The 27168-nt window shown below is 37.7% G+C and overlaps 3 protein-coding genes across 4 annotated transcripts; all 3 read right to left on the bottom strand.

Annotated features, from left to right (window-relative positions):
- Window positions 1-909: 909 nt before the first annotated feature.
- LOC121248385 (membrane-anchored ubiquitin-fold protein 1) lies at window positions 910-3843 on the bottom strand. Its single transcript, XM_041146845.1, has 5 exons — window positions 3558-3843; window positions 2865-3176; window positions 1683-1847; window positions 1237-1327; window positions 910-1118 (listed from the first exon to the last, which is right to left on the bottom strand). Exons 2-4 carry the CDS (start codon window positions 2995-2997, stop codon window positions 1272-1274), a joined length of 354 nt encoding a protein of 117 aa, XP_041002779.1. The 5' UTR covers window positions 2998-3176; window positions 3558-3843; the 3' UTR covers window positions 910-1118; window positions 1237-1271.
- A 1645-nt stretch (window positions 3844-5488) lies between these two features.
- On the bottom strand, window positions 5489-12090 carry LOC121248293 (probable galacturonosyltransferase 14). Of its 2 annotated transcripts, none has more exons than XM_041146712.1 (6): window positions 11487-12090; window positions 9835-9890; window positions 9544-9699; window positions 8346-8936; window positions 7076-7378; window positions 5489-6440 (listed from the first exon to the last, which is right to left on the bottom strand). In XM_041146712.1, exons 1-6 carry the CDS (start codon window positions 11671-11673, stop codon window positions 6156-6158), a joined length of 1578 nt encoding a protein of 525 aa, XP_041002646.1. In that variant the 5' UTR covers window positions 11674-12090; the 3' UTR covers window positions 5489-6155. The 2 variants fall into 2 exon arrangements, with proteins under 2 accessions (XP_041002646.1, XP_041002645.1); XM_041146711.1 differs by having other exon boundaries at window positions 11463-12089.
- A 3900-nt stretch (window positions 12091-15990) lies between these two features.
- On the bottom strand, window positions 15991-18628 carry LOC121248268 (pentatricopeptide repeat-containing protein At5g39350-like). Its single transcript, XM_041146675.1, has one exon. It carries the CDS (start codon window positions 18460-18462, stop codon window positions 16429-16431), a length of 2034 nt encoding a protein of 677 aa, XP_041002609.1. The 5' UTR covers window positions 18463-18628; the 3' UTR covers window positions 15991-16428.
- Between the last annotated feature and the right edge of the window lie 8540 nt (window positions 18629-27168).

Genomic DNA, 27168 nt, shown 5'->3' with positions numbered 1-27168 from the left:
ACATCTTTAAACATAAGGAAAATGAATGTTCAAAAAATAATAATAAACGCTCAATTTGAATTGAGAAATACTCTCAACTTATCTCGTCTTATCTCATCATTATAAATTTTATAAATTACCACACAAAATATAATAAACAATTTAACTTTTTCAAATTCTAAAACAATAATAATATTAAAAAATAATATTCTAATAATATTTTATTTAACTTTTAACTTTCATCTCAACTCACTATCCAAACCTAACCTAAGACAACACATTGGACTACATCAATTTCTTTCAGCTGTCCAAATGACTAAGCTGTGTTTGGTAATTGAGACTACTTCACTACTATTCACTATTATTCACAAATAGTTCACTACTACTCACAAATTATTCACTACTTTTTCAGTATTATTCACTATTCTTTTTATGAATAATGATAGAGTTATTACCCTACTACTACTCTTTTTATATTTGATTTTTTTTTAATTTTTTATTTTACTTAATGATTAAGAAAGTGAGTATTAGTAAAGTTATATATTTTTTTAGTTTTTTCTTAATGATTACGAATGTTAAAAAATACTTAAAAAAAAAAATAAAAAAAAAACTTGAAATACTCTTGGATATTAGATGAGTAGTAATAGGATAGTAAGTCTATCACTGTCCTTTTTTTATTACTATTCATAGATCATCTGAGATCACCTTAGCATCCAAACGTGCTTGTGTGTTCACAAAGAAAAAGGCAATTTATGGTAATCAGCATGCCATGAAGTACACAAGTAATGAACATTCCTGTATCACCTGAGCCTTTCATTGGGGTAAATTAATGGCCTCAGATATTACATTGCAATTCCAATTCATATTTTGAAACTACTATAAATAAGATGAGAAATTTAAAATGTAGGCTTGGGGGAAGTGCAAAAAATATTTAAAGACAAAAATTGGAGATAGGATTTCATTATAAGAGACACTGATGTACTTTACAATGAACAAAATATACCGAATCAAAGAAAGGCAACAACTATATGAGGAAATCGTTAACCTGAAATGAAACATGACCAATGACAAATGTGCCTACTTCTGCATCAAAGCAAGCCACCAACTTTCATTGTCTTACTAGCTCCAATACTCTTTACCTGAAGTAGAAATGAGATACACATACTCAATGAAAAGGGGTAAAATTAAGAGCCCGAATGATAGTAGCAATAAAAGGGACAGTATCTCCGCAATCATACAAAACAAATCCACACCCACCTGATAATAATGACACGTCTATTTAAAACTGTAAATCATAATATAACACAAACACACTTGCTCTCCTTTGGTTGGCTTGCTCCTTTCTTTTCTGTTGAATTAGAAGAAGATAAGCATTTTGTCAAAGATCAGGTTGAGTAAAATAGAACTTGAAGTTGGGAAGAAGAGCAGTTAAATGAATATACATAGATGGCCAAGGTTTAAGAAGTCGCCATAACTAAAGTGTATGAGCTAACATAACCAAAACTATTTCTAATTATATGTAAACAAGGAATTGGTAGAATGGAGCCATCACTTAGAGGTGACAATAAAAAATAAAACAGCAGTAGAATCGAAATGGAAAATATATTTCTCCCCAACAGAAGAACCTAAAAGGCAGAGAAATAATAGGTCTTACTTTATAAATATCAGTAACAATTTTTGGAATGTCTCAGAAACACTTTTACCTTTATCTGAAGAAGGTGGCTGAACGACGACGTGCATGGTCGTGACTCCACCAGGGATGTCACATAATGGGCTCTGGCACTCCCCTAGTGTTCTGTTGTTCTCCAATATTTTGCCTGCACTTATTAACTTGACATCTTTCACTGTCCTTGGACCATTCTCCTTCTCTAAAAAATCAAAATATAGCATTTATGTATCTCATATAACATTAAAAATCAAGGAATTGCAAGATAGTAGAGAGATAAATTTCAAACGAAGAGGTCTACTAAGACATAATAACTGACATAGAATAGACAGAAAAGGTGATGGAATTTAAGACCTAAAGAATGCCAATTTTAGTGTTACTGACTCGTGTTATCCAATGCTCTTGGGCCATGCTTAACATTGATGTTCTCATCATCTAGAATATCAAATGCAATTTCAAGAAAGAACTTAATGCACTTGATTTTTACCAAGTATGACTTGCATTTTATTGCCATTGAATAAGGCTAGTCAACGGCAAATATAGATCTCCTTGACCATTACCCAATGTGGCTCTTACTAAGAGCTACAGGCTATTCTTTGCCTCTTGTGGGCAGCTGCCAAAAATGCTGCAGTTTTCCGAAACTTCCCGTCGATCTCAGGCAACCTTAATTTCAATACAAAGAATAACTAGCTATCTTTCATTGGTTCTTATTTCTGTCATACAGCCAATCTCTTTGAGGAAGCATTTCCAATAAAAGCCACCTTCAATGCCATGTTAACTAACCCCTTCTGTGTCAACCAGAGCATTCAAAATAAGTTTCCATAGTGTGCTCTCCAGCGAGTCTACTTAGTTTCTTGAGAGTAGTTTCTTGAGAGGATGCTGCATAGAATCAGTTTGTAGGATACTGCATTGTCCACTACTTCTGTAATTGTCATCATGATGGTGATGGCTAAGTTGTCTATGAAAGCTCCGCTCCAAAAGATGGTTAGTGAATTCAAAAGCAATGTAATGCTATATGACAGATATAACACAAAAATTCTTAGTCACTGTACAGTAAATCTGAATGATCCCATCCGACCGACATCTTTACCCCAGATTTCATAATGTAACAGTTGTCACTACTTGTTTCACACTGAAGAACTATGATAAGATAAAAAAAAGCTTGACGAGCAGATGATTATGGAATTAAAATCAAACACACAAAAAACAAGATAACCACCTTTTGGCCATTGAGCAAGAATGCTTTCCTTTAAATTTGCAACACTTGTAGCAACGGGAAAGCTTTTGGGGCCGATATCCGATCCATCAGTCAACCTAAACTTGATCTCTAATTGATTTTGCACCGCGGCCATTCTTCAAAGATGAAAGACACTATTAGACTTTGGGCACCAAATAACTTCAGTTGGGTCTTCTATTAACGTATCGATATGTCAATTGGGCTCGCTACGAGGAATTAATAGCGCAGTGAGCAGCTTGAATTGTCTCGCCAACATTAATATTTCATCAAATTCCCACCGGGTATTCTGCAAATCTGAATTACGATCCAAAGAATAAAGAGAAGAGTAAATTAAATAGGATTTGAATAATAAAAGAGTCCAATCCTGGAATTGGAAACTAATACAAAAGGGTAAACAGTATGGAAAGGGATTTGTATTTGCAACGGGAATTTCATTTTATAGCAATGAAAATCAGTAACAAATATGCCCAACTGGGTCAGTAAAGAAATGGTTATGTATTTGCAACGGGAGTTTTTGGGGCAATGAACTCGACAACAGATATGGCCAGCCGAGTCTTTAAGAAAACAGGGAGAAATTAAGTCCAGTACCAATATACAAAGCCAGGAAAAGCAAATCGATCAGAAATCAAAAGGAACAATCAAAAGAATTCAATAAACCTTCATGGTCCGTCTTACTTGGCTCAGAGACTGATCAGGGTTATCATCTATTCCCCCCTTCTCCCGCACCTTTTGGTTAAGAAATCCAAGCAACGTAAGAAGAAGAAGTCGAGGAGCTTCTAATAATTAATATACTAAAAGTCATAGAGAGGGATCAAACAAGCTCCCAAGGAACGAGGTTGTTTCGGAGTTTTCAAAGTCTCTGGTCAATGAAACCAATTTGTATCCGACTTGAACAGGCTATCGTATTCGTGAATCGTGAATGAATCGTGAAGGCGGAAGAAGTATACGCAAGCAATTTACATTTTTTTTTCCTTTTACGAGATACCTATAAGCCTTCTTCAAATCCTAAGATGACGTCAATTAATGTCAATATACATTACCCATTATTGAGGTATCAATTTATGATTGAGACGTGTTACCGTCAAAAAAATATATACATTATAAAAATAAATTTATGAAGAAAAATGTTATTTGTATTTAAAAAAAATTACTTATCCACACTTTAATTATTGATATGTTAGAAATTATAAAATTTAAAATTCAAATTTTGAATTTAAAAACAAAATTGACAAAATGAGTTTTGTGATTAAAAGTTATAAGTATATATAATATTACTCATTTATAAATTGCTATGACTTCATATGATATGTTAAATTTATTTTATAATCTAATGTATCACATCAAATTATATTATTTTATAAATTTATTTTTACGAGATTTTTTTATAGTTAAAACATTTCTCATTATGATTTTGATAAGGTTTAAGAAGGTAAGTAGATACGTACTTGAAATCAAGAGAATCCTTATCCGTTTTAATGATGTGTTACTTGGTAGTATACATTCAATCGGATAGAAGTTGCATAAGCATTTAAGCATGAATGTTGGGTATTTATGTGAAGCCATCAAAAAGTCTATTTCCCCTCTAGAATGTTCATTTAGGGTTTATATGTTCTATCATTTTGAAGTTTTAAAGGGTGGCTTTTCATATCCAAAAGGAAATCAAGAAAATATTATAGAATTTTCAGAGGGAAAATGTTAAGGGTCGTGCATCATGTGCTAAGGTTTCACAAAATTTGACATTCTAACAACCTAGATCAAAGGAAAAGATGGTATTATGAGGATGAGCACGTGAAGTTTCAGCAAGAAGATAAAACACAGAGACCCCTGTTTTGTCCTTGGAGAAGAATAGAAGAGAACACCACTCATCTAATATTCACAACATCAAATCAATTTCCCTTTGCTGATGCTTTCACAGTAATTCATGTCCTTCATACTATGCACTTTCATGTTTGATTGGATTGGCAGCCGACAACCATTCAAGATTCTCCATTTGAGGCTTTGGAAGAATCACCCAAATGCTAATATATCTGATAATTCCACTAAGCTAATGTTAACAGTGCAGATAAATTATTGACCAACAAACAGTGTATTGTAGTTGAGGAAAAAAGCAAAATGACAAAGGGTTAGACCAATAAATATGTGATTATGTGGTGCTGGTTTGTTGACAAAACGTCTTGACGATAAGGAACCATGCACCTCGAAAGATCAGAATTTAGCAAATTCTGTGTTATAGAGTACTAAATAATATTAGGGTTTATTCTGAATGGGTTTCTTGTCAGCACCAACTCACCATGTTCCATTTATATAAAAGAATCTCTTCTTGAAAACCTCGTTATGAGATTCCAATGACCCAAATAATATTCTCCAGCAGTTGACAGCAAAAATTCCATTATGATGATACTCCATACATAAAACCAGCTCCTTAGAGCTTTGGTTGAGGCGGTGCACTAACCATTGTTCAGAATAAACCCATTCAGGCTGATCAGTCAATGGCCGATCGGTAAAAGAAACAATGAGGGTTTGGATGACATACACTGAATTGGGACATGCACAATATACTACTACACAACATTTTGAAACTATCATTAAAAGCATACAGATGGAAGAAAGTTCGAAAGAATTTTCTGCACATTTCAATGTCTCTCGTACATAACAGATACCGATTTATAACCTAAAAAAGTTCCTCATTTAAATGGGACCTGTAACAGAGCAATCTCATGGCCTACCCCTAAAATCCACCGTAATAATAGCAATGAAAGGGGAAAAATGGGTACTAACAAAAATGAAAACAACAAAAGAATAAAAAATAAAGGCAAAGAAACATTTCTGGGCTACCGGGGGAGCCTCACAGAAGAGCTGTCCTAGCCTTCCTCGTCCATTCACCATTCAACACGAAGGGCATTAACATCAGTACCTTCTATCTTTGTATATTTTCACTTTATTTCAAAATATGCTCTAAGAAATCAGGCAAGACTCCCCCTGGCAGAGGACCAACAATAGTATCCTTTTCTCAACCAAAAAATAAAGGACGGACTGCTATGTTACAGATTGAAAGAATGAATCTCATGCCGTGATATTGATGCCGGTCCTTGTTTGCAAATGCGAGCGAATCTGGACCTTGAAAGGTCTGACCTTTTGGCCACTTTTCTGCTAGTCTTCTCAAATAAATCTCGGAAAGAAATTTGAACCGCAAAAGACTCGTATGAAATCTGTATAACTCGGATATTTTTTCCCAGCCCATCTCTCTTGTTTATAGCTCCTCTAGTTGATCAACTACGACTCCAAGATGTGGCAGTTCCTTATAAAATCATTGGTGTAATTGACATACTTGGTCCAAAATGGACGGAGATGCTCCAAGCCAATCTGCAACCATGGTTTAGATTGGCCATTATAGTGGATAACTGCGGCTTTTTTTACACTCTCAATGTTGGTGTTATTCTGATAGCCCAAGCCAAGCATGTGCCATGATGGGTCAATTGGGTGAACATGACCTTTAAATGCAATCAAAGCAGGTGGTAAGGTCCCAAGTTTCCACATTGTCAAGTTTGACTTCAGATTCTGCCACATACAAACCCAGAATCCAAGTTAAATGGTGGCAGGTCTATAAGTTACTTACAGTTGGGTAAGAAATTGCAAAACCTATGAAATACAGTCAACAATGAAACCCAGAAAAAAATGAACCAATTCAATTTGAAAAATCAGTTCGATGTTGAAACTCAGAGCTCCTTAATAAATTGCCATTCCACTAGCACTTTTCATCAAGAAAAGGGTAGAAGAGATCAAAAGCTTGAAATTTTATATTTGAAGTGACTTCAAAGCAAACAGACCAACATTTTGCAAAATCCAGAATATCGTAATGAGCTTAAGTTGCGTGAAAATTATGCACATTAAGTGTAGTAATCATATATCTGCAAAAAGGGTATCCAGGAAAGAACTTCATCTTTTCTCTAAACCCAGAGGCTAAAAGGAACATAAAACAAGGTTATGGCCCCATCAATGGATAGGGCATAGACACCCCTGCCAAATAGAAAGATGATATTATATTTCCTAGAGTCAATATTTCCAATTCCTTCATAATCCATAACTTAAAATACACAAACGGAGGGAAAAGAAAACAAATGAGGTGCGTGTATATGGATGCTTATAAACAAGAATAAAAACAGTTAGCAAGTAAAATGAATTATTGGGTTTACCTCTCTCAGCCAAGAATGATATGTTTCTCTTATATTTGTCTTCCTCCAAGCACTAAGATCAAAGATATTCATCCCATAAGCCCATGCACATTCATCAGGGTCCAAATTCTTTGATATGAGAGGATGGGAAAAATTGAAGTAGTTCCTGAAATGCTTAGACATTACCCACTCATCTTCACCTTTACAAGTTTCAACAGCTCCATTAACTTTTCCCTCAAGGTCAATTTCCCAAAGGGGAGATAAATCACGCTGAATCACAACATCATCATCTAAAAAGACGACCTTGTCAAGGTTTGGAAAGAGCTGTTCAATACACATAAAAAGCATAATTATTTCAGAATTAAAAGGGAAAAAATAAACAAAAGGAGAAAGAAGGGGAAATTTTATACAGAACAAAAAATACAATATAACAATTGCAAATCTCAGGGGACACAATGTTATTGTTCTACATTCCAAGTGTACATGGATTGTCAAAGATCCCACTTCACTGGGTGATATGGTCTCCTTCCCCCTTCTCAACTACAAATAAGATTGAAAGGGTCCAGAAAAAGAATGATTGAGCACCTTTGATTCACTCTCCATTCTCTCTTACGTAAAGCTCGCCCTCAAGCCCTGGACAACCCCTTTTTCAAATAGAGCTGAGAGCCAAGTTTCTAATAATGGGAAGCGCACAATTAACATTCAAATTACTTCAACAGATCCCACATCGTCATCCTCTAGAATAAAAAAATCTCTTTAGAGAAAACAATTGCCCATCACTAAGAAATCCATGGGTTCTTTTTCCACACTTGTCTCCCATCTATATATCATTGCATAGTCTAATTGAACACATGATTTTATGAAGAAATCAGAAAAATTCAGTGATTTGAAGTCAGCCCTGTCAATACATATTCAACCAACAATCTGAGGCCATCCAATTCTACTAGAATTTACAACACACACTTTACTTGAGTATATTTGCACACACATAACTGAGAGCAGGCAGACTCAATCATGTACCTAGTCTTTCTCATCCGAGAAGATGAAGTTCTTGGCCATTGCTAATGAGATACGTTAGTCATTAATGTGAAGTAAGGGTTTACAGGTGAGGGGAAAACTTTGCCCACATAACTGCCCTGGGGCATACGAAGCTTAACTGCCTATGATATCATGCATCAGCATTATTTTCTCATTTGTTTCTTTTACGTTTATTGAACTAACAGGATCATATGTTATAGGTCCCCAGAAATCAAATAAGGGAAAAGAAACAGTATAAATCACATGCAATTACCTCGGGTATATATATGCGAAGATGGTTGAGTAAGGATATATACTTAGGACTTCTAGCTTGTAATTTTGAAGCAAATGTTCGTGGAGTAGTATCACTGAGGTTGGCCCCTGCAACATGATTACCATGGTAGTAATTCCTGATTCCATTTTGGTTCTCTACAGCTTCAAGTACTGGAACATTTTCTCTTGTTAACCAGTCAAACTGGTGAACACCTTTCACTTCAACAATAGCTGGGGAGATAGGATTTAGTGCAAACCATGAGTGCATACCGGCATAAGTTTTCTTGTCAGTGATGACATGGAAGACAATCTTTTCGGGTTTTTGAGATGACTGGACAGTAGAAGCAACAACGACTGAAGCAGCCAAAATGTTATCAGTTGACAGGATAAAGTGGTGATAAGACTTGTTAGAGAGCAAAGGGAGTAACTCTGGAGGAGGCAATTGTTTGCGTGCATGGGCATTTGAGGAATATTCATCAGTCAAACGAAGAGACAGACAGTGGATCCCTTTTGGAATGGAACTAGCTGCAAAGTGCTTGTTCATCAGCTCCGAAAATTTAGACTCCCTAATCTCCCTTTCAAATTTCTCCATCTGTGCACATGAACATGACGTTAGTTGAGCTTATGCTAACTTATCTTAAGATTTTACATTAGGAAGGAAGGAGGGGTGGGAAGTAGCACAAAGATTTTAATATGCTTTGTGAAACCAACTTGCAAGGTTAAAGGGTCAAATTAAGAAAGAATAGCACAAAGAATTCCACTTTAGACAGCAGATGCTGAAATTATGCTTTCTAACGCTTCGTACATCCACTAAACTCAAAACCTGATGGTTGCAATGAGGGCATGTAAGGTGGGAACTTTCTCATCAGCGCCACTCCATCCTTAGTCATTCTTTGTAATCTCATTAATTAAGGAGAATGACTACCATTAGAGCAAATTGTTCCAAATAAAATACATTCACCCAAGAGAGTTTCTAAAATGTTAATGATACTACCAAAGGATCTAACTTGAGCAAAGACCAGGATTTCATATAACCTTGTTCATACATCTTAAATGATTTCAAAGGTTTATAATTGGAAAAGCTAAACAACCCGTGAAATTAGAAAGAATCATTCAGGAAGACCTCAGTTTCCAAAAACCTTATGTCCTATCAATAATATATTATCTTTACACAATTATATCCGTCACATGAAACATACCATAGCCCTTAACATGAAAGCGAAGGTCCTTGCATCATACTGGTTGTTCTTCATTTCAGAAACAAGTTGACTAAACGAAGCTGGCAGCTTGAGACCATGTGGGATTTCCTCAGCATTAACTTGATTAAGAATCTTGTAAAAATCTCTAACCAGTCTCTGCCGCACCATCACCAGCACAGCAAGGATCCAGCATAAGTTAATACATAAGCATTGTAGATGTAAAAGAACAATTGAAGATTTCCATCAACACTAATTAATATGAAATTCAAGTGTCAGGAAAAAGTTGCTTACTCCTGAATCATCAACCCTACCAAGAAACCTTGGTCCCAAACGCCTGCCTAAACAATCTGCAGCACGGAAGAGTGAGAATGAATTCGTTGATCCACCATAAACTGTATGATATCATTTCAGGAAATAAATCCTAAACCTTAACTGACTACCATGGATGGTACAAGCAGGCCAGAGAAAGCAAACACAATCGAACCGTATAATAATTAATACACTGCAATGTATGTTCAAGTTTATATTTAATGCAATGATAAAAAAGGGGCAACATTGAGAAGAAAAAAAATGAATCAAGGAAGAACCAAATTTTTACAGTCAACATTTCGGCAAATAGTAAAGTTGACGCTAGCAATATGAGAAAAAAAATAAGCTTTGATAAGCTTTTTTATAGATAAAAAGTAGGCACTGTTAGATGCGAACTGCTGGGAAATCAAAGCAGGTTGCCTAGGAGGTGACCCTTTTTAGCAATTGATAAGAAAGAAAATTATAAGTCATAGAAACATGATGAACAATTAAATTCAGATATTAAGATGATGTGATGCTTGAAAATGTGCAAATAACCTATGGATTTAGTGACAGGAAATAATCAACAATGTTCTGCAAAATGATATGTGTCTAAATTGGACAAATACATATGATTTCTTACTTCATAATCAACTTCAATTAAACAAAACAAGAGAAACTTATAAAAGAGATAAACAAACTTAGCTGCGTTTGGATGTTGAGCTAAGTTGAGTTGAGTTGAGTTGAAAGTTGAAAGTTGAATAAAATATTGTTAGAATATTATTTTTTAATATTATTATTATTTTGGGATTTGAAAAAATTGAATTGTTTATTATATTTTATGTTGGAATTTGAAAAAGTTGTAATAATTAGATAAAATGAGTTGAGATGACTTGAGATCCAAACTGGCAAACTGACAGAAATATCAGATTTTGAGATACATCAATTTCGATTAAAAATTTAAAACATACCAGAACTTAATATTCAGATCAATTTCAATTAGTCCAATCTGATTAACAAACCATCCAGCTCAGTTAGACATGCCCAAATGACAGATCCATCAGATAAGCATTACAATGAAAACCACCTTCCAACTCAATTAATAAACCAATTGCATCCTGCTAAACAAATCATCATCACAAACAATCTACACATGGGCATTACACCAAAACCAATCATAATTGAGCCACGCAAATAAACATGACAAATATTCACCACATGGGCGTAACACCATAACCCAATTCAACTCAAACAATTGGCAAAACCAATCAGATTCACATGCCAAAACACGTTCACTACACAACAACCCAATCAATTAATTTACAAGACGATCATATTCAGCTCTAAACTCAATATCACATCTAATCATCACCGTTTAATATATCTGCCCTAATTGACATGCCAAAACACGGCACTGCATCAAAATCCAATTCAACCCAATCAATTAATGAACAAGACGATCATATTGAGCTACTAAAATAAAAATCACATATAGTCACAACATGGGCATAATAAAACAACCGATTCCACATCAAGATCTATGACATAAAATCCTGACCAAACCAATACGTAAACGAATTGGACCAAAAATTGGGAATGCAAAAGAATGAAAAGTTGATAAAATAGAGTACCAAATGAGGAGCACTTGTTGACACCTTCGAGGGTAACAACGGCAGTGAGAATGAAGACAAATGGCAACAAGAAAGCGAGGATCAGAATAGTGTGGAAGAGGGTCCTATAGGAGATGTGGCGAGCTGCGACCTTGATCTTCATCAATTCAATAAATCCATTGCTGCTAGAGATCGTGATACTTCTCATGCTAGGAGAGAAATGAAGCTGCATCGTCGTCTATGCAGCCCCACCACTGCACCGGAAACCACTACTACGCTCCTACCAATACCGACCCGACTCGCTGCACACACCTCCACCAATGGTCCCAAAATCCTCACCATTAGATCCTATCCCACACCCACAACGACGTTGACCAATTTCAGATCTATTTCTCTGGGTTTTTCCGCTCAAGACTCTGTTTCTTGTTGGTCTTCCACGAGACCGCATTGGAGATTAGCAAATGGGTTTTTGAGAACTCAATCACTGATTTGAATCAATCAACCAAATCGGGCTTCTGGGTTTGGAACAGCTTCCTCTCTCACAGATCAACGGGTCTTCACACGGAGAGGGAGAGAGAGAGAGCGAGAGTCAGGGGAAGAGAGAGAAAAATATGGGGTTTTCTTTTCTCTTCTTCTTGTTCTTTATTTCTTTCTTAGTACGTGAGGTGCCTTTTCATTGGTGGATCGCCGTCAGATCTAATAAATTTCATTTTCCCCAAAAATAAACAATAATTAATTAATAAAAATATCCACTCATTGATTAATTGACACTGTATAAATTTAAATTAAAAAATATAATATATTTTAATAACGTAATCAGGACTTTGGAGTCAAAACCGTGTTGGATTTGATCAGAGAGAAAGAGAGTAGAAAGAGAGAAAACTACAAAATCTGTGGTGGCCTGGTGGGGGACTTTGACCCTGAGGTTAGGGTAGATCAGGGGAACCAAGGAAGTCGACGTTTGTGTATTTTACAGCTAAATTTGGATGCCTCCGATGTTTATGGGGAAGCTGAGGGGATTATGTGGATCTTGTTCATCTCTTTGGGCAGGAGATTAAAAAACTTTAAAAAGTATTGAGGTGAAAGATTTTTACCATATTTGGATAAGTTTTTAGTATGCCAAATGGGGTTATCCAATATAAAAATTTTATGTAGAGTTACTTTTGGATATTTTTTTTACACTCCACTAATATAATTGGTTCCGTTATTTTTTTTAATATAAAATAATTATTTTAATCAATTATATTAATAAAATGTATAAAAAATAAATAAAAGTAATTGTATATAATACAACTCTATGAAATAAGACAGACAAGCTTCTGGTTGATTTATTGCTAATGCATATCAGTTTGAATTCCTTTTCAAATGGGTAACTCCCTGTTTTATTAGTCCTTCCATCCAATTATTTTTTATTTGACAATGAAACAGAAAGACAATCCTAATCAACAATGGTGGGCCTCATAATAACATTTATGTTTAGATCTGATCTTTTAAAAAAAAAAAAATTATGAATAATGAAATCTAGGAGGAAGAAAACGTTCTCAGTTACTTGAACAGTCACGAGCTTTTAAAACCAGTTTTCAATCCAGTCGTTGACAGAGGACCGTCCATCTACCTCACATGTCAGGAATTTAATCCAACTTTGTTGCAGAACAGAGGCACTGGTACAACTGGTTGGACCACTCTGCTCAAAATCATAGGGCAATTCAATTTTTACCACGACAAGAATGCATTGATTGTCAAAAGACCCAACAAACCAAAACAAAAAAACAGACAGAAAAACATCGTGTATAGAAAGTTTGTACAATGCCAAAGCAAAGCCACAAACACCGTGGTGGATACCACTGTTTTACCGTACCGCAGTCTGCAGAAAAAAGGAAGATTTGAACCCACCCAGCAATTGCATTGAGAGGCCCATGTGAGGGACTAGAGAGGCAAATCATGCGACCTGGCTTCGATTGTTTTTAAGATAAAATAAGATTAAAATTAAAAATTAAATAAAATATTATTAAAATATATTTTTTTAATTTTATTTTTATTTTAGAGTTTAAAAAAGTTGAATAATTTATTTTATTTTATATAAAAATTTTAAAAAATTATAATAATTAAAAGAGACGAGATGAGTTAAGGGAAATTATAAAAAAAAAAAAAAAAGCGTAAGCAATGCAAGAAAAGTTGGTTACACATGCAACGTGAGAGAATTGGAAGACCAGGAACGACCAAGTATCAAAAGCAATTGAAGTCGTTTGGTGTGTAAGCTTTTGCTACTTCATGCGACCTCCACATGGGGGAGAAGTTTGATTCTTGCTGCCGCCGTATTAAAGGGTCCCCATTGTACTATTTTGGTACACGTTGTGTAAAGTGTAAACCTAATAATTACATCAAACTTGTGTGTGTTGGGGCTTGTTGCGTATAGTTCTAATTAATGGATTTTATATTATGATATGTTCCACTGGCATGTGGCTTTTTAAACAGTTTAGAGACAAATGTGAAATGACATTTAGAATCATAGCTTGGCAGTAGTTGGCTTTACCTATAGTCACATGGTGTAGTTAAATTAAGCACTGTGGATGGTCGACCTCAGCTTATTCTCTCTCTCTCGCACCCTCATACACGAGTACTTTGAACATAAAAATAGGAAAACACTATTCTCACAGAAGATTTCGATATCTTCTACCGAATTTTTTTTTATTTTTTATTTTTATTTAATGATTAAATAAGTATTTTTAAATGAATATGTGATTTTTTTATTTTTAAAAAATAGATAAATAGTTTAAAAAATGGTGAAAGTAAAAGTAAAAATAAAAAAAAGTGTTCGAGTGTTCGGTAGAGAATTTCGGTAGAAATTCTATGTGGATGTAGTAACGTCCATATAAATATGGGGCCCATCCAAAAGCATAACTGATAACTCGGGCAGGTTTGGGACCTTAAATGAGACACAAAATTATCTTCTCATCTCATTTTATTTACAAACATAATTTAAATATAAAATTTTTAAACTAATCATTAAAATTTTTTCAAACTTTCAAATAAAAAATAAAAAATAATTTTAACATTTTCAAATTTCTAAACAAAAATTATATTATAAAATTATATTATTATAATATTTTAACTTTATAATATTTTTTATTCAATTTTTTTATTCATTTCGCAAAACCTACAAAATACTCAACTAAAACTATCTCATTACTATTCACAAACTATTTTACTATTTACTATCTCACTCTCGAAACACGCACTAAGTGGATATAGTTATGGCACATGTGGCATGCAAGAGTGTGTAGGAGACAGGCATTTTTTTCTTCTTTGGAAAATAGTACCTATGTATGGATGGATGCTTTGTCTTGAAGCTATGTGGTCAAATAACAATCAGTAGTCCAGTACATGCATACTGCATACGGGTATTTAAGTCCAACTACTCACTCAACACTTTCGCTGTCTTGATCTATTTGTTTCTATTTCAAACTTAGATTTTCTATTCTAAGTTTTCTTCTAAAGATCATGTAGCAGCAATTGGTTTTGATGCTTTAAGTGCAAATAGCAACTGGTACCTTTGAGGAGTATTTTTCTGTTTCATGGTAATCCTAACTCTATATTTGATCAAATCATATATGCAAATGGGTGAAAAAGATGCTAGAAACTTTGAAAAAGAAAAAAGAACAAAAACAATTATTGAGCTGGACAAGTTGAAGGGAAAGGAAAAAAAACCATGGTTTGAATGAGATCTGCTGCCTGTTGATTGAGCAACTTTCTCCTTCTCAACCAGTCACCATTTTCTAACCACATGATTGGAGCGTTATTTTCTCCTTTTCTGATGAAGAAATCAATTTACAGAGTACTAGTCAATTCAAAATATTATTCAAGACATCTTCAGCAGTTACATGTAATATTACTGATCAAAAAGCAATTACAAGCAATATTGATAACACTACAAACTTTTTTCCAGCTTTAGCACAAAATGTCCGACACTGTGTACGGTTCCATCCGTGGGTCAAGTTTTCATATATGTTGAAAAAGGCTAGAAGGAATGTAAAACCATATAATCGAGAAGTTTAAAACATACTCCACACTAGATATCATAAGTCGAGAAAAATGCAGAAAATGAAAAAAGAAATAAGCAACCGCTTCAGGTGATTAATTTAACCAATAATTCTAACAAAAAATAAAATAAAATCCAAACTGTATCCTTTACAAATCATAAGAAAGATTTATTTTAAAAGAACAAAAAAATCAAATCAATGAGCATGTCGACTAATGCATTTTAAATAATGGACATGATATTTACCTAAGTTGATATGAAATATGCAAAATATACTTCGTAATAATAAATAAGTATAGCAATCTCCATTACAAAGGGACATAACTTGCACTCTAATAGAGTGTTTTCTGTCAAGAGACAGCTCAAGCACAAGATTATCGTCATTCTAAGAGTAATGGACAGTTAACTCCCACTTAAAGAAGATCTATAATACAGTGTACCTGATCCCTCTAGCATGATATTTTAAGGCTAACATGAAAGATTCAAATGCATACCCGTATCCATACAATCTTTATCGATTACCATGCTTCAACTTAAATAATTCCCATATGTCCACAAATAGGTAGAATATTTATAAAAGGAATGGGAAACCCCTCCATTCATAATGATGAAAGTTAAGCCTTCTGTTTGACCAAGCAATTGCCTTTTCAGACAATGATATTACAAAAAATCCACTTGCAAGGCAAAACTAAATGAAACAATGGTATCACTGGTTAATTCTGAGAGCTCACTTTCATGATCTAGATTATAGGACTATATGAAGAAAGGCATTCCCCACTCTCTAAAAGAGAATCCTTTCTACACAACCAAAGTCTTCAATTTATGCAGATCTATCATTTCCTGTAATCGAACATCTTCAAACTAGGTATGAACCTCAACTTTTGATTGGAATATCGAACTGCTTAGGGACATCCATTTTAATTTTTAAGCAGAAAATCCGAATCTATTTCACAGAGATCTGACATCAACCAAACTGTGGGCAGGTGCTTTTTTTAATCCTATCTCATTCATCATGCCTCTCACATTCTCAGCATCTTTCCACCTGCCCAGTGCGGCATAAATTTTTGCCATCAATACATAATTTCCTGTGTTTTCTGGCTCAAGCTCAAAAAGCCACTTTGCGGACACCTCCCCTAGTTCAACATTCTCATGTATCACGCAAGCACCAAGCAGTGCTCCCCAAACAGCATGGTTAGGCTTAAATGGCATTGTTCTAATTAGATCATAAGCTTCATTCAGTCGACCAGCACGACCAAGAAGATCAATAATGCATGTGTAGTGATCAGGACAAGGACTCATTTGGTGATTTTCAAGCATGAACTTGAACAAATGCAAACCCTTATCCACCAGACCTGCATGGCTGCATGCATGCAATACAGAAGTGAAAGTGACTTCGTTGGGTTTCACCCCAGATTGAACCATCTGATAGAAAAGTGATACAGCAATCTCACCATGACCATGAACTCCATAACCAGCTATTATCACACTCCACAGGACGATGTCCCTTCTCTTTTCAGGAACTCCCCTAAAAATTTGGTGAGCAGATTCTAAGCTTCCACATTTTGAGTATATGTCAATCATACCAGTAGCAACTTCGATGCTTGCAAGAAACCCAGATCTTACCAGGTAACAGTGTATATTCGATGCTTGCTGCAAATCTGCAAGAATAGCGTATGCTGGAAGGAGACTATTCAAGGTTGCTTCGTTAGGTTGTACTGCTTCCATTAGCATTTGTTTGAAAATTTTCATTGCTTCTATTGCAAGTCCATTATGAATACATCCAGAAAGAAGAGCATTCCAAGGGACTGTTCGTTTTTTCGTTGTTTTACCAAACACTCGAAAGATGAGGTAAACTTTTTTGCATTTTGCATACATGTCAATCAATGCAGTCTCCACAATAACATCCGACTCAATCTTTTGCCTTATTGCCCACCCGTGCAAGCACCTACCGTACTCAATAGAACACAAACTGCCACATGCTGAAAGAAGAGAAGCTATACTTACTGAATTGGGTCTTACCCCGTCAGACTGCATGAGCCGACAAAGGGCCAAAGCGCTCCTTGCATCGACATTCAAAATATACCCATTAATCATGGTTGTCCACGTGACCACGTCCCTCTCACCCATGTTATCAAAAACTAACCTTGCTTCATCCATGCTACCGCACTTTGCATACATATCTACCAGGGCATTCTTCACTGCTATATTCTTCCCCAAACCTTTCTCTTCGAGTAATGCATTAATCCTTCTTCCCAATACCAAATCCCTAAAGTAAGCACAAGCTGGCAACACAGAGACCATGGTGGCACAATCAGGCTCTACTCCCACATCCATCATCCAATTAAAAATCATCGTAGCTTCCTTTGGACACCCATTTCTAAAATACCCATTAATCATGGTATTCCAAGACACAACACTCCACTCCCGCATCGTATCGAAAACCTGTCTCGCTGCCTCCTTCTCCCCACAGTTCATATACATCGCCAACAAAGAATTCTGCACAAACGTGTCCGAATCAAAGCCAGCCACCAGTGTTCGCCCGTGAACTACAACACCTACATTAAGCAACGACAAGTCTCCGCACGCCTTAATAACAAATGGGTACGTAAAGTTATCGGGCCGGCACTGCCCCGAAGCGAGCAATTGAACAAATACATTAAGTGCGTCATAGGGTAGACCGTTTTGTATGTACATTCTTATCACGACGTTATACAAAAATAAACTCCGGTCGGAAACTTCATCAAACAGTTTACGAGCAAATCGAACGTCCCCACATAAAGCATACGCAGCGGCGACGGCTGAGCGAATCCCGGTGGATTTCGAGGAGGAGAGGAGGCCCGAGATGATGGTATGGGCATGGAGTTGTTTAATTTTCGTGAGTGAACGAGTGGCTGCAAAGTTTCGGAACAGTGACTGGCACCGGGCAGCGGTCGTGGCGAGAAGTTGCTTGGTTTTTGAGAGAGCATGAGAGGCGCCATTCATCAATTTCACACCTTTCGCCCAGCAATGCTAAAGCTGGGCCATTCGAAAAGTTATTATAGATTAATAGGTTTTTACTATGAGAAGTTTCGTGGCAACTGTACAAAGCTAGTCAAAACCCTCTTTTAGAGTTATTTTTATGAAAATAATAGAGTTATTATTGTATAACAAATTGTTTACAATTATCTAATAAAATAATATTATTTTAATTTTTACTTTTAATTTAATAGATTTAATTTTAATAAAAAAATAATATTATATTTAAAATTATCTATAAATCATAAATAAGATGTAAGCCTATTACTTTTATTCAACAAAGCGTTTAAATTAAAATGTGCAGGTAGGAAAATATTATATAATATATTTTTATTGTGTTTTATATTGATCTAACATTTGGTAAAAGTGACATAATTTGATCTACAAGGTGTTAGATTAATTTTGCTGAAGCATGTCCTTACCAGTATGCCAATTCACCTATTATCAGTTCTTAAAATGCCGAAAGCTGTGATTAAAAGGTTACACTTGATTTTTGCTTCTCTTACTGGGGTTCTCAGGGTGGTAGGAGCAAGCGAAACTGGAGATCATGGAAGAAATTGTGTGTACCGGTGGAGGAGGGAGGAATAGGAGTGCGTGATATAGGTGAAGTCCAGCAGTCCCTTTTTATGAAATTTGGTTGGCAAGTGTTGCGATAGGATTCTTTATGGGCGAAGTTTTTTCGAGGAAAATATGTAAAGAATAGCCATATCGTCTTGAAGTTGGAGTGCAGGACAGGTTCTATGTTCTGGAAAAGAATTATTGAGGTGATTCCTGTATTATTGCAGAATTCAAAATGGAAAGTTAGAGAATGAAATTTGTCATTATGATATGATAAATTCATGGGTGATAGTGTTTTATTTGAAAAGGTAAATGGAGTGGAGGATGCTTTAATCCGAGTGAAAGTTTTGATGATTTGTGATGGGTGGGATGTGAAAAGATTATAGAGTATGATTGGGGAATTGTTGGCCAGGGCGCTTATGGAAGCTGTGGGGCGGTTAAAGGATGACAAAGATATTCTACTATGGCTTCTAGATAAGAATGAAATTCTTCCATCTAGATCGGCATGGGAGTTAATCCGACTGAGATGGCAGCAGTTTGGACGGGCAAAATGGATATCGAATAAATGACTCCCTTCTAAGGTATCTTTGTGTATGTGGAAAGCATCTTTTAATTGTTTATCTGCGGATGCGTAGGTCCGGAAAGTAGGCATACCGATGGTGTCCTGTTGTAATTGTTGTGAAGAGAGATAAGAGAAGGACCTGGATCACGTTTTAAATAGGAGAGAATTTGCTCAAGGGATTTGGAAGCGTCAGTGGAGGTTGGCGTGCGAGAGTTCAATTTTGGTTTGATCTGGCTTCAAGATATTCTCAATTGGGCGTTACTATGGGGTTAATTCCTTCCATTATTGTATGGAGATTATGGAGACGTAGATGCATAGCCCAGATGAAAGACAAGCTAGAGAGTAGCTGTACTGTGTGGAATTCAATAATATATTGGGTCCGATTGTTGGCTGGAAATGTGGAAAAAATTGGAAGGCTATCAGCGGCTGACAAAATAATTTTGGCTCAGTTGGGAATTCCGATTGTGTTGCCGAGTTGTAAAGTGATGATGGTGGTTAGATGGACCAAGCCTAATCCAGGTCGTCTTAAGTTGAATTTATATGGAAGTAGTTTGGGGAATCCAGGGCCTGGTGGAGGAGGTGGGGTGCTTCGAGATAGTGATGGAAGGTTCATATTTGCATTCTCAAAGTCTTTTGGGCATTGTTCCAACACTGAAGCTGAGTTAAGGACGGTGTTAGAAGGGGTGACTTGGTGCAACATATGGGTTATTTGAATATTGATATTGAATGTGATTAGATGGTGGTGGTGTATTGGATTTTGTCTAAAGTTTGTACTGTGTGGTACATTCGGGATTTTTGGGATAAATTGTTGTTATTACTTGATGATTTTGGTCTCTATATTAATCATTATTTTAGGGAGAGAAATAAGGTGGCAGATTTTTAAGCACGAAGAGGTGCTGAGGGTGAAAATAAATTGTATAGAGAAGTAGGCTAGCTGAAGCGGGAGGTTAGAGGTTGGCATGCGAGAGTTCACTCTAGGAAGGTTTTCCTCATCATCATCACTGGCTTGCTTGAACCCCTCAAACTCCACGTCTTCCTCGTCGTTTTGAAAAACCATAGACAACCCACTAATCTTCTCAACTCTGGTCCTCAGCTTATCTATCATTTTCGTCTACCCGCCCAAACTTTTGATCCTGGTGCCTAAAACGCTAGATTTGTTACCATTTGGATGGCCAAAACTCACATTCTTAGTAGTTTTGGAGAAAAGCCCACGGCTTTTCGCATCGACCCCATCTATGAACTTCAAGAACCGCACCAAATCTTTAGTAATCGACCTCTTCCCAGCCCTAATCAGAGGATTCCCACCCTTCAAGCAAAATTTATGTACTTACAAATCCGGTTTACAAAAGACGGAGAACGAGAGGGAATTTTGAAAACAACAACAAAACCCAAGAATGATTAACCTAAATAGAGTCAAGCTTGAGAAGCAAATCCATGACTTTCTGAGAAAGAGCATCAAAATCGAAATGTGTCTCACAGGAAAGCGAGGATTTGACAGAGTTGAAAGTGGACTTGATGACAGCGAGGTCTTTGAGCTGTCTAAGAGCACTTGATCTGCGAACAAGGAAAGCACGAAAACGGGTTTGTATAACACGAGTAGCTAAGTCTCTGAGAGAGTAAGGGGTAGAAGAATACGGAGACGGAGAAGAAAAAGTGGAAAAATAGTGGAGAGAGGATTCTAGGACATGAATGCGGCAAAACAGAGAGGAAAGCAGAGAGTGGGACTCGGGGATTTCTTCGAAGCGTGCGTCTTGAGATCTGCGGTGCTGACGATGGTATTGGTTTTGGGGATGGAGATCGGGGGTGTTAAGTTCTGTAGATTGAAAATATGGATCGTGATAATGGTGTTGCTGATGGTTTGGGGGATAGATTGAAGAATATGATCAGCAAGAGCTAGGAGAAGTGGGTCTTGCAATTGTGGGGAAAGATTGGGTAGGGTTGGGCAAAATTTTAAAATTTCCGACCCTGTCTGACTTCTGCTCCAATTCTGACTCCGACGAAGTGGGAGTAGTCGGATTTCGGAGTCAAAGTTTGGAGTAGTTCCGAATAGGGAGTCAGAGTCAGAGTCGGAATCGGAATCGGAGCTCCAAGAAGCTCCAACTCTGAATTTTAGAAAAAAAAAACCATCTGCATTTTTTTAAAAAAAATTAAATGACGACGTCGTTTTATCACACGGGGGGACCCCCCATTCCCTTCTTCCTTCTTCATTCTCCCTTCTCTCTCGCATCTTACGTTTGAAGACTTTGAACCAGTGAAGCGTCTCGCGTCTCTCTCGCGTCTCACGTCTCACATCTCTGTTGCCGCTGTGTGGCGCCCCCAATCCCCCTTATAAAATACACAGGGATCGAGACGCCAGGATGGTGACAACACGGTCACGCATCCCAACGAAGTGCCCGTGTGTGTGCATGCAACAGTGTTCAAATAAAATAACGCAGCGGATAGTCAACTAAGTACCAGAATTTAATTACAATCAAACATCAGTAAAGATTTAAATAGAAGTTATACAGTCATCCATAAAATAATTTACAATAGTTTAAAAGCTACAAACGAGTGATCCCAGATCACTCGTCAGGCGGAGCCGTCTCCTCAGGCTCGCCCTCCTCCTCCTCATCAGCATCAAAATCTGCGACACCACAAAATGGTCTCGCAGGTAAGTATAACCCAAACAACAATGTAATACAAAATGCATTAAATGCAACTAACATGCATGCACATGAAAACATGCATTTTTTCCACAAAACATCATTTTCCCCGAAAATGATAAATTTCCAACACACACCAAAATCCCATTTTGGTCCAAATTATTCGTAAAACATTTTCCCAGAAAATGATTTACCCAAAAATCAACTCGCACTATTTTCCCAGAAAATAGTGCATTAATCCCAAATGCACCATGCATTATTTCCATATGCACCATGGTCTCCCCTATGGACCATCCGCACGTCCTGGCTTCGCAGCGGTGCTCAGTTCCGCGCCCAGCGCGTACGTGGCCAAGCACTCACACTACGCAACGAGCGATGCCCAGTTCCGCGCCCAGCGCGTACGTGGCCAGACATCCTCTAGTCCCCGCCAGCAGAAGGACCACGGAGTCGGCACGAGACCATCTCGTCCGAACCCATTGTCGCCCGGCGACAATCCAGGGGACGTTACTCAGTATATTCCGCTCCCGAGTAACCAGAGGAGCTCCACCGAGTTAATGCCCCATCTCGGCTTGGGGTCGTGATACACACGCACCAAAAATATTCTCACATAAAATCATAGCTTTTCAAAGCACATGAACATGAATGCAATACACGAAAACCCAGTTTTCTTTTACAAACATGATCATGCATGAAATAATGAAATGCACATGTACCAACACAATATCCAAACAACCCATCAACAACAAATATCCAATCAACCAAATCAACCAAACAACTCCAATCACAAATCCATCCGACCCCCGAACTCCTCGGACTCAGTCCGGCATGCCAAAAACACAGTGAAATGGGTTAGTGCAAAAATACATTTAAATTACGAAAGTTCTTTGGAGAAATACTTACAGTGCAATATAATAATTTTCCGAGGATCGCGAAGTTGAAAAAAGCAACGTTTGAGCAACACCACAGTGTAAAATACACTGTGGCCGTGGGTCACAATTACCAACTTTCCAACGAGGACAAACGAAGACCCAAGATTGATAGGGTAGGGCCTAGGGAGGTCGGTGAAGCTAGTGGTGGTGGTGGTTTGCCGTGGGTGGCGGCGCAAGGGGCGGTTTTAGGCCCGAAAAGTGCAAATCGGAGATGGACTTGGTGGGGCTTCACCGATGACGGATCGGAGCTGGGGTTGGGTCCAATGGGTTGCCAAGAGGCCGGGGATGAAGTGGTAGGAAGATGGTGGCCGGAGGTGGCGCGACGGCGGCGCAATGGAGGAAAACGTGCCGCGGCGTCGTGGGTTTCGTGGGCTTCGTGGAGGCTAACGGCGGCACGAACGGCGATGATACTGGTGGGGTAGGACGGCCGGCGGCTGGGGAGTCTAATGGGCTGGGCGGTGACGACCACTGCCGGCGGACGGCGGCGCTGGGAGTGGACAAGGGAAACGGGCGGAGGAGAGGGGAGGAGAGAGAGGGATCGCGCGGGAGAGGAAAGAATAAGGAGAAAAGAAAAAAGAAAAAAAAGAGGAAAAGAAAAGGAGAGGAAAGAAAAAGAGGGAAAAAGAAATGAGGTCCAATCCTCATAACTTGGGTCACAAAAATGATCCAACGGAAACGATTTTAAAACCACAAGTTAAATAAAATAATTTAAACGTAATGGTAAAGTCAAATTGAAATAATTAAATCCCACGGTAATTAATTTAAATATTAAAAGCAATTTAAATGCATAATAATAAATAAATATTTGGAAAGCACATAAAAATAATTTTCACCAAATAAAAATCATAGAATAAACTCACTAAAATCCAACCAATTTTAAAATAAGAGAATTTATTTTAATTACATAAAAATAATTCCTTCAGTAAAAATACACTAAAATACGGGGTGTTACATCCTCCCCCCCTTAAAAAAATTTCGTCCACGAAATTGGCAAGGTCAAATATTGCACCAAAACAAGATCAAGATTCAACCAAGAGAATACTTAGAACATACCGTCAAAATCAATCAAACAAGTATGGATATTGCTCCCTCATGTCGGCCTCTCTCTCCCAAGAGAAATCTTGAGCCAACGGGTCACCCCACGCCACTTTCACCATAGGTATTACCTTGGACCTTAACTCTTGCTCTTTCCAATCTACGATCTGGGTCGGGGCAACTTCATAAGTAAGATTGGGCCGCAGTTGAATGCATTCGGGATCCACAAAACGTGGCTCTTGCTGTCCAAAACTCTTCTTCAATGAGGACACATGAAACACATCATGAACATCTCCAAAATAATCTGGCAAGGCAACTCTATAAGCAACAAGCCCAACTTTCTCCACGATCTGAAAAGGGCCAATATATCTTGGACTAAGCTTTCCTTTCTTACCAAAGCGCTTAACCCCTTTCATAGGAGAGACTTTAAGATAAACCCAATCTCCTTCTTCAAAGGATAAGTCTCTTCTTCTTGTATCTGCATAACTTTTCTGGCGACTTTGCGCTTCAGTCATCTTCTTCCTGATAAACTGAACTTGATCCTTCATTTCTTGAATTAACTCAGGCCCAAGCAATTTGTTCTCGCCAACTTCATCCCAACATAAAGGCGATCTGCATTTCCGTCCATATAAGGCTTCATACGGGGCCATCTGGATGGAGGAATGAAAACTGTTATTATAAGAGAACTCAATAAGTGGTAAGTGATTCTCCCAACTTCCCTGGAATTCCATAACACAAGACCGCAACATATCCTCCAGAGTTTGAATAGTACGCTCTGATTGGCCGTCTGTTTGGGGGTGATACGCCGAACTAAACTTCAATTTAGTGCCTAATGCCGCCTGCAAACTCTTCCAGAAATGGGACGTGAATCGCGGGTCCCGATCTGACACAATACTCTTGGGTATTCCATGCAAACGCACTATCTCCTTGACATATAACCGAGTCAACTTACCCAACGAGTCAGTATTATTAACAGGCAAGAAATGGGCACTCTTGGTTAACCGATCCACAATCACCCAAATGGAGTTCTTCCCACTAGGAGTCCTCGGCAACCCTACCACAAAATCCATGGAAATATCATCCCACTTCCATTCCGGAATAGGGAGAGGTTGGAGTCTACCAGCAGGTCTCTGATGTTCAGCCTTCACCTGTCGGCATGTGTCACATTTCTCAATAAACAGGGCGATGTCCGACTTCATTCCTTCCCACCAGAAATTCTTCTTTAAATCCCTATACATCTTTGTGCTTCCTGGATGAACCGAATAAGGAGCTGCATGAGCTTCTGCTAAAATTCGCTCTTTAAATTCAGAGTCTCGAGGAATCACTCTACGATCCCGAAACCTAAGAATGCCATCCTTATCCAAGCTGTAATGCAAGGGTCCTCTAGACTTTCTGACTCTTTTCCTGATAGCCAACAGATTAGGGTCCTTTCTTTGAAGAGTTTTTAATTCATCAAAATCCACTACTCGGACATCCAAGACTGAAGATAATAATTCTTCTTGCTGTGAACTCTCGATAAGAAGTCTCCTCATTCCACAAAGGAGAGAGTCCACATCTGAAGATTCCGCTTCATCCACTTGTTGTGACTTCCTACTCAAGGCATCAGCGACTAAATTTGCTTTTCCTGGATGATACTTGATTTCACACTGATAGTCGCTAATTAGCTCTAACCACCGTCTCTGCCTCATGTTTAGATTCTTCTGAGTAAATAGATGCTTCAAGCTCTTGTGATCAGTATAAACTTCACAGGCTTCGCCATACAGATAATGCCGCCAGATCTTAAGCGCAAAGACTATTGCCGCCAACTCCAAATCATGCGTGGGATAATTCCTTTCATGAATCTTCAGCTGACGAGATGCATAAGCAACAACCCGTCCCTCTTGCATAAGAACGCATCCCAACCCGAATTTGGATGCATCACTGAAAATCACAAATGGCTTGTGTGGCTCCGGAAGTGCCAAAATAGGTGCCGTTGTCAATCTTCTCTTCAACTCTTGAAAACTTCTCTCACATTTGTCAGACCATACAAACTCAGTATTCTTCCTAGTCAAGGCAGTGAGAGGTCCTGATAGCCGAGAAAAACCTTCCACAAATCTTCGATAGTAACCAGCAAGTCCCAAGAAACTTCGTATCTCACGAACTGTTGAAGGGCGAGGCCACGACAAAACAGCTTCTACTTTACTGGGATCTACAGCCACCCCTTCTTGAGAAATCACATGTCCAAGAAACTTAACTTCTTCTAACCAGAATTCACACTTGCTCAGCTTAGCGTACAATTGATGTTCTCTTAATTTCCCAAGTGCCAGGCGAAGGTGACAAGCATGCTCTTCCAAATCTCGAGAATAAATCAAAATGTCGTCGAGAAACACCACCACAAAAGAATCCAAGAAAGGCCGAAACACCCTATTCATTAAATCCATAAAAGCAGCAGGGGCATTAGCTAACCCAAAAGACATCACCTTAAATTCATAATGCCCATACCTCGTCCTGAAAGCAGTCTTGGGCACGTCCTTATCTCTTATTCTCAACTGATAGTACCCTGACCTCAAATCAATCTTCGAAAAGATAGCCGCTCCCTGAAGTTGGTCAAACAAATCATCAATTCTTGGTAGAGGATACTTGTTCTTAATAGTCACTTTGTTAAGCTCCCGATAATCTATACACATTCGAAGAGTACCATCTTTCTTCTTGACAAACAACACGGGCGCTCCCCACGGAGAAGTACTAGGCTGAATAAATCCCTTGTCGACCAGTTCTTGCAATTGAGTCTTCAACTCTTTTAATTCAGCCGGTGCCATGCGATAAGGTGCTTTATGCACAGGAGCCGCACCAGGTTCCAAATCAATAACAAACTCCATATCGCGAACGGGAGGCAATCCGGGCAAATCATCTACAAACACATCAGGAAACTCGCCCACAACTGGAATGTCTACTAACGACTTCTTCT

This window comes from Juglans microcarpa x Juglans regia, chromosome 2D (genome assembly GCF_004785595.1).
Source record: "Juglans microcarpa x Juglans regia isolate MS1-56 chromosome 2D, Jm3101_v1.0, whole genome shotgun sequence".
Classification (NCBI taxonomy): domain Eukaryota; kingdom Viridiplantae; phylum Streptophyta; class Magnoliopsida; order Fagales; family Juglandaceae; genus Juglans; species Juglans microcarpa x Juglans regia.
The sequence above is the reverse complement of the archived record's forward strand: the minus strand, read 5'-3'. Positions and strand labels throughout refer to the sequence as shown.

What these genes read in the sequence shown, in the direction of transcription:
- LOC121248268 (XM_041146675.1), bottom strand. Translation starts at nt 18,462, where the DNA reads ATGAATGGCGCCTCTCATGCTCTCTCAAAAACCAAGCAACTTCTCGCC.
- LOC121248293 (XM_041146711.1), bottom strand. Translation starts at nt 11,673, where the DNA reads ATGCAGCTTCATTTCTCTCCTAGCATGAGAAGTATCACGATCTCTAGC. An exon ending in CAACAAGTGCTCCTCATTTG is followed by an intron (nt 9,891 to 11,462) that starts GTACTCTATTTT and finishes TCCGTGCTGCAG; the next exon opens with ATTGTTTAGGCAGGCGTTTG. An exon ending in TTCGCATATATATACCCGAG is followed by an intron (nt 7,379 to 8,345) that starts GTAATTGCATGT and finishes TGTATTGAACAG; the next exon opens with CTCTTTCCAAACCTTGACAA.
- LOC121248385 (XM_041146845.1), bottom strand. Translation starts at nt 2,997, where the DNA reads ATGGCCGCGGTGCAAAATCAATTAGAGATCAAGTTTAGGTTGACTGAT. An exon ending in TCTTGCTCAATGGCCAAAAG is followed by an intron (nt 1,848 to 2,864) that starts GTGGTTATCTTG and finishes TTGATTTTTTAG; the next exon opens with AGAAGGAGAATGGTCCAAGG. An exon ending in GCCACCTTCTTCAGATAAAG is followed by an intron (nt 1,328 to 1,682) that starts GTAAAAGTGTTT and finishes CTAATTCAACAG; the next exon opens with AAAAGAAAGGAGCAAGCCAA.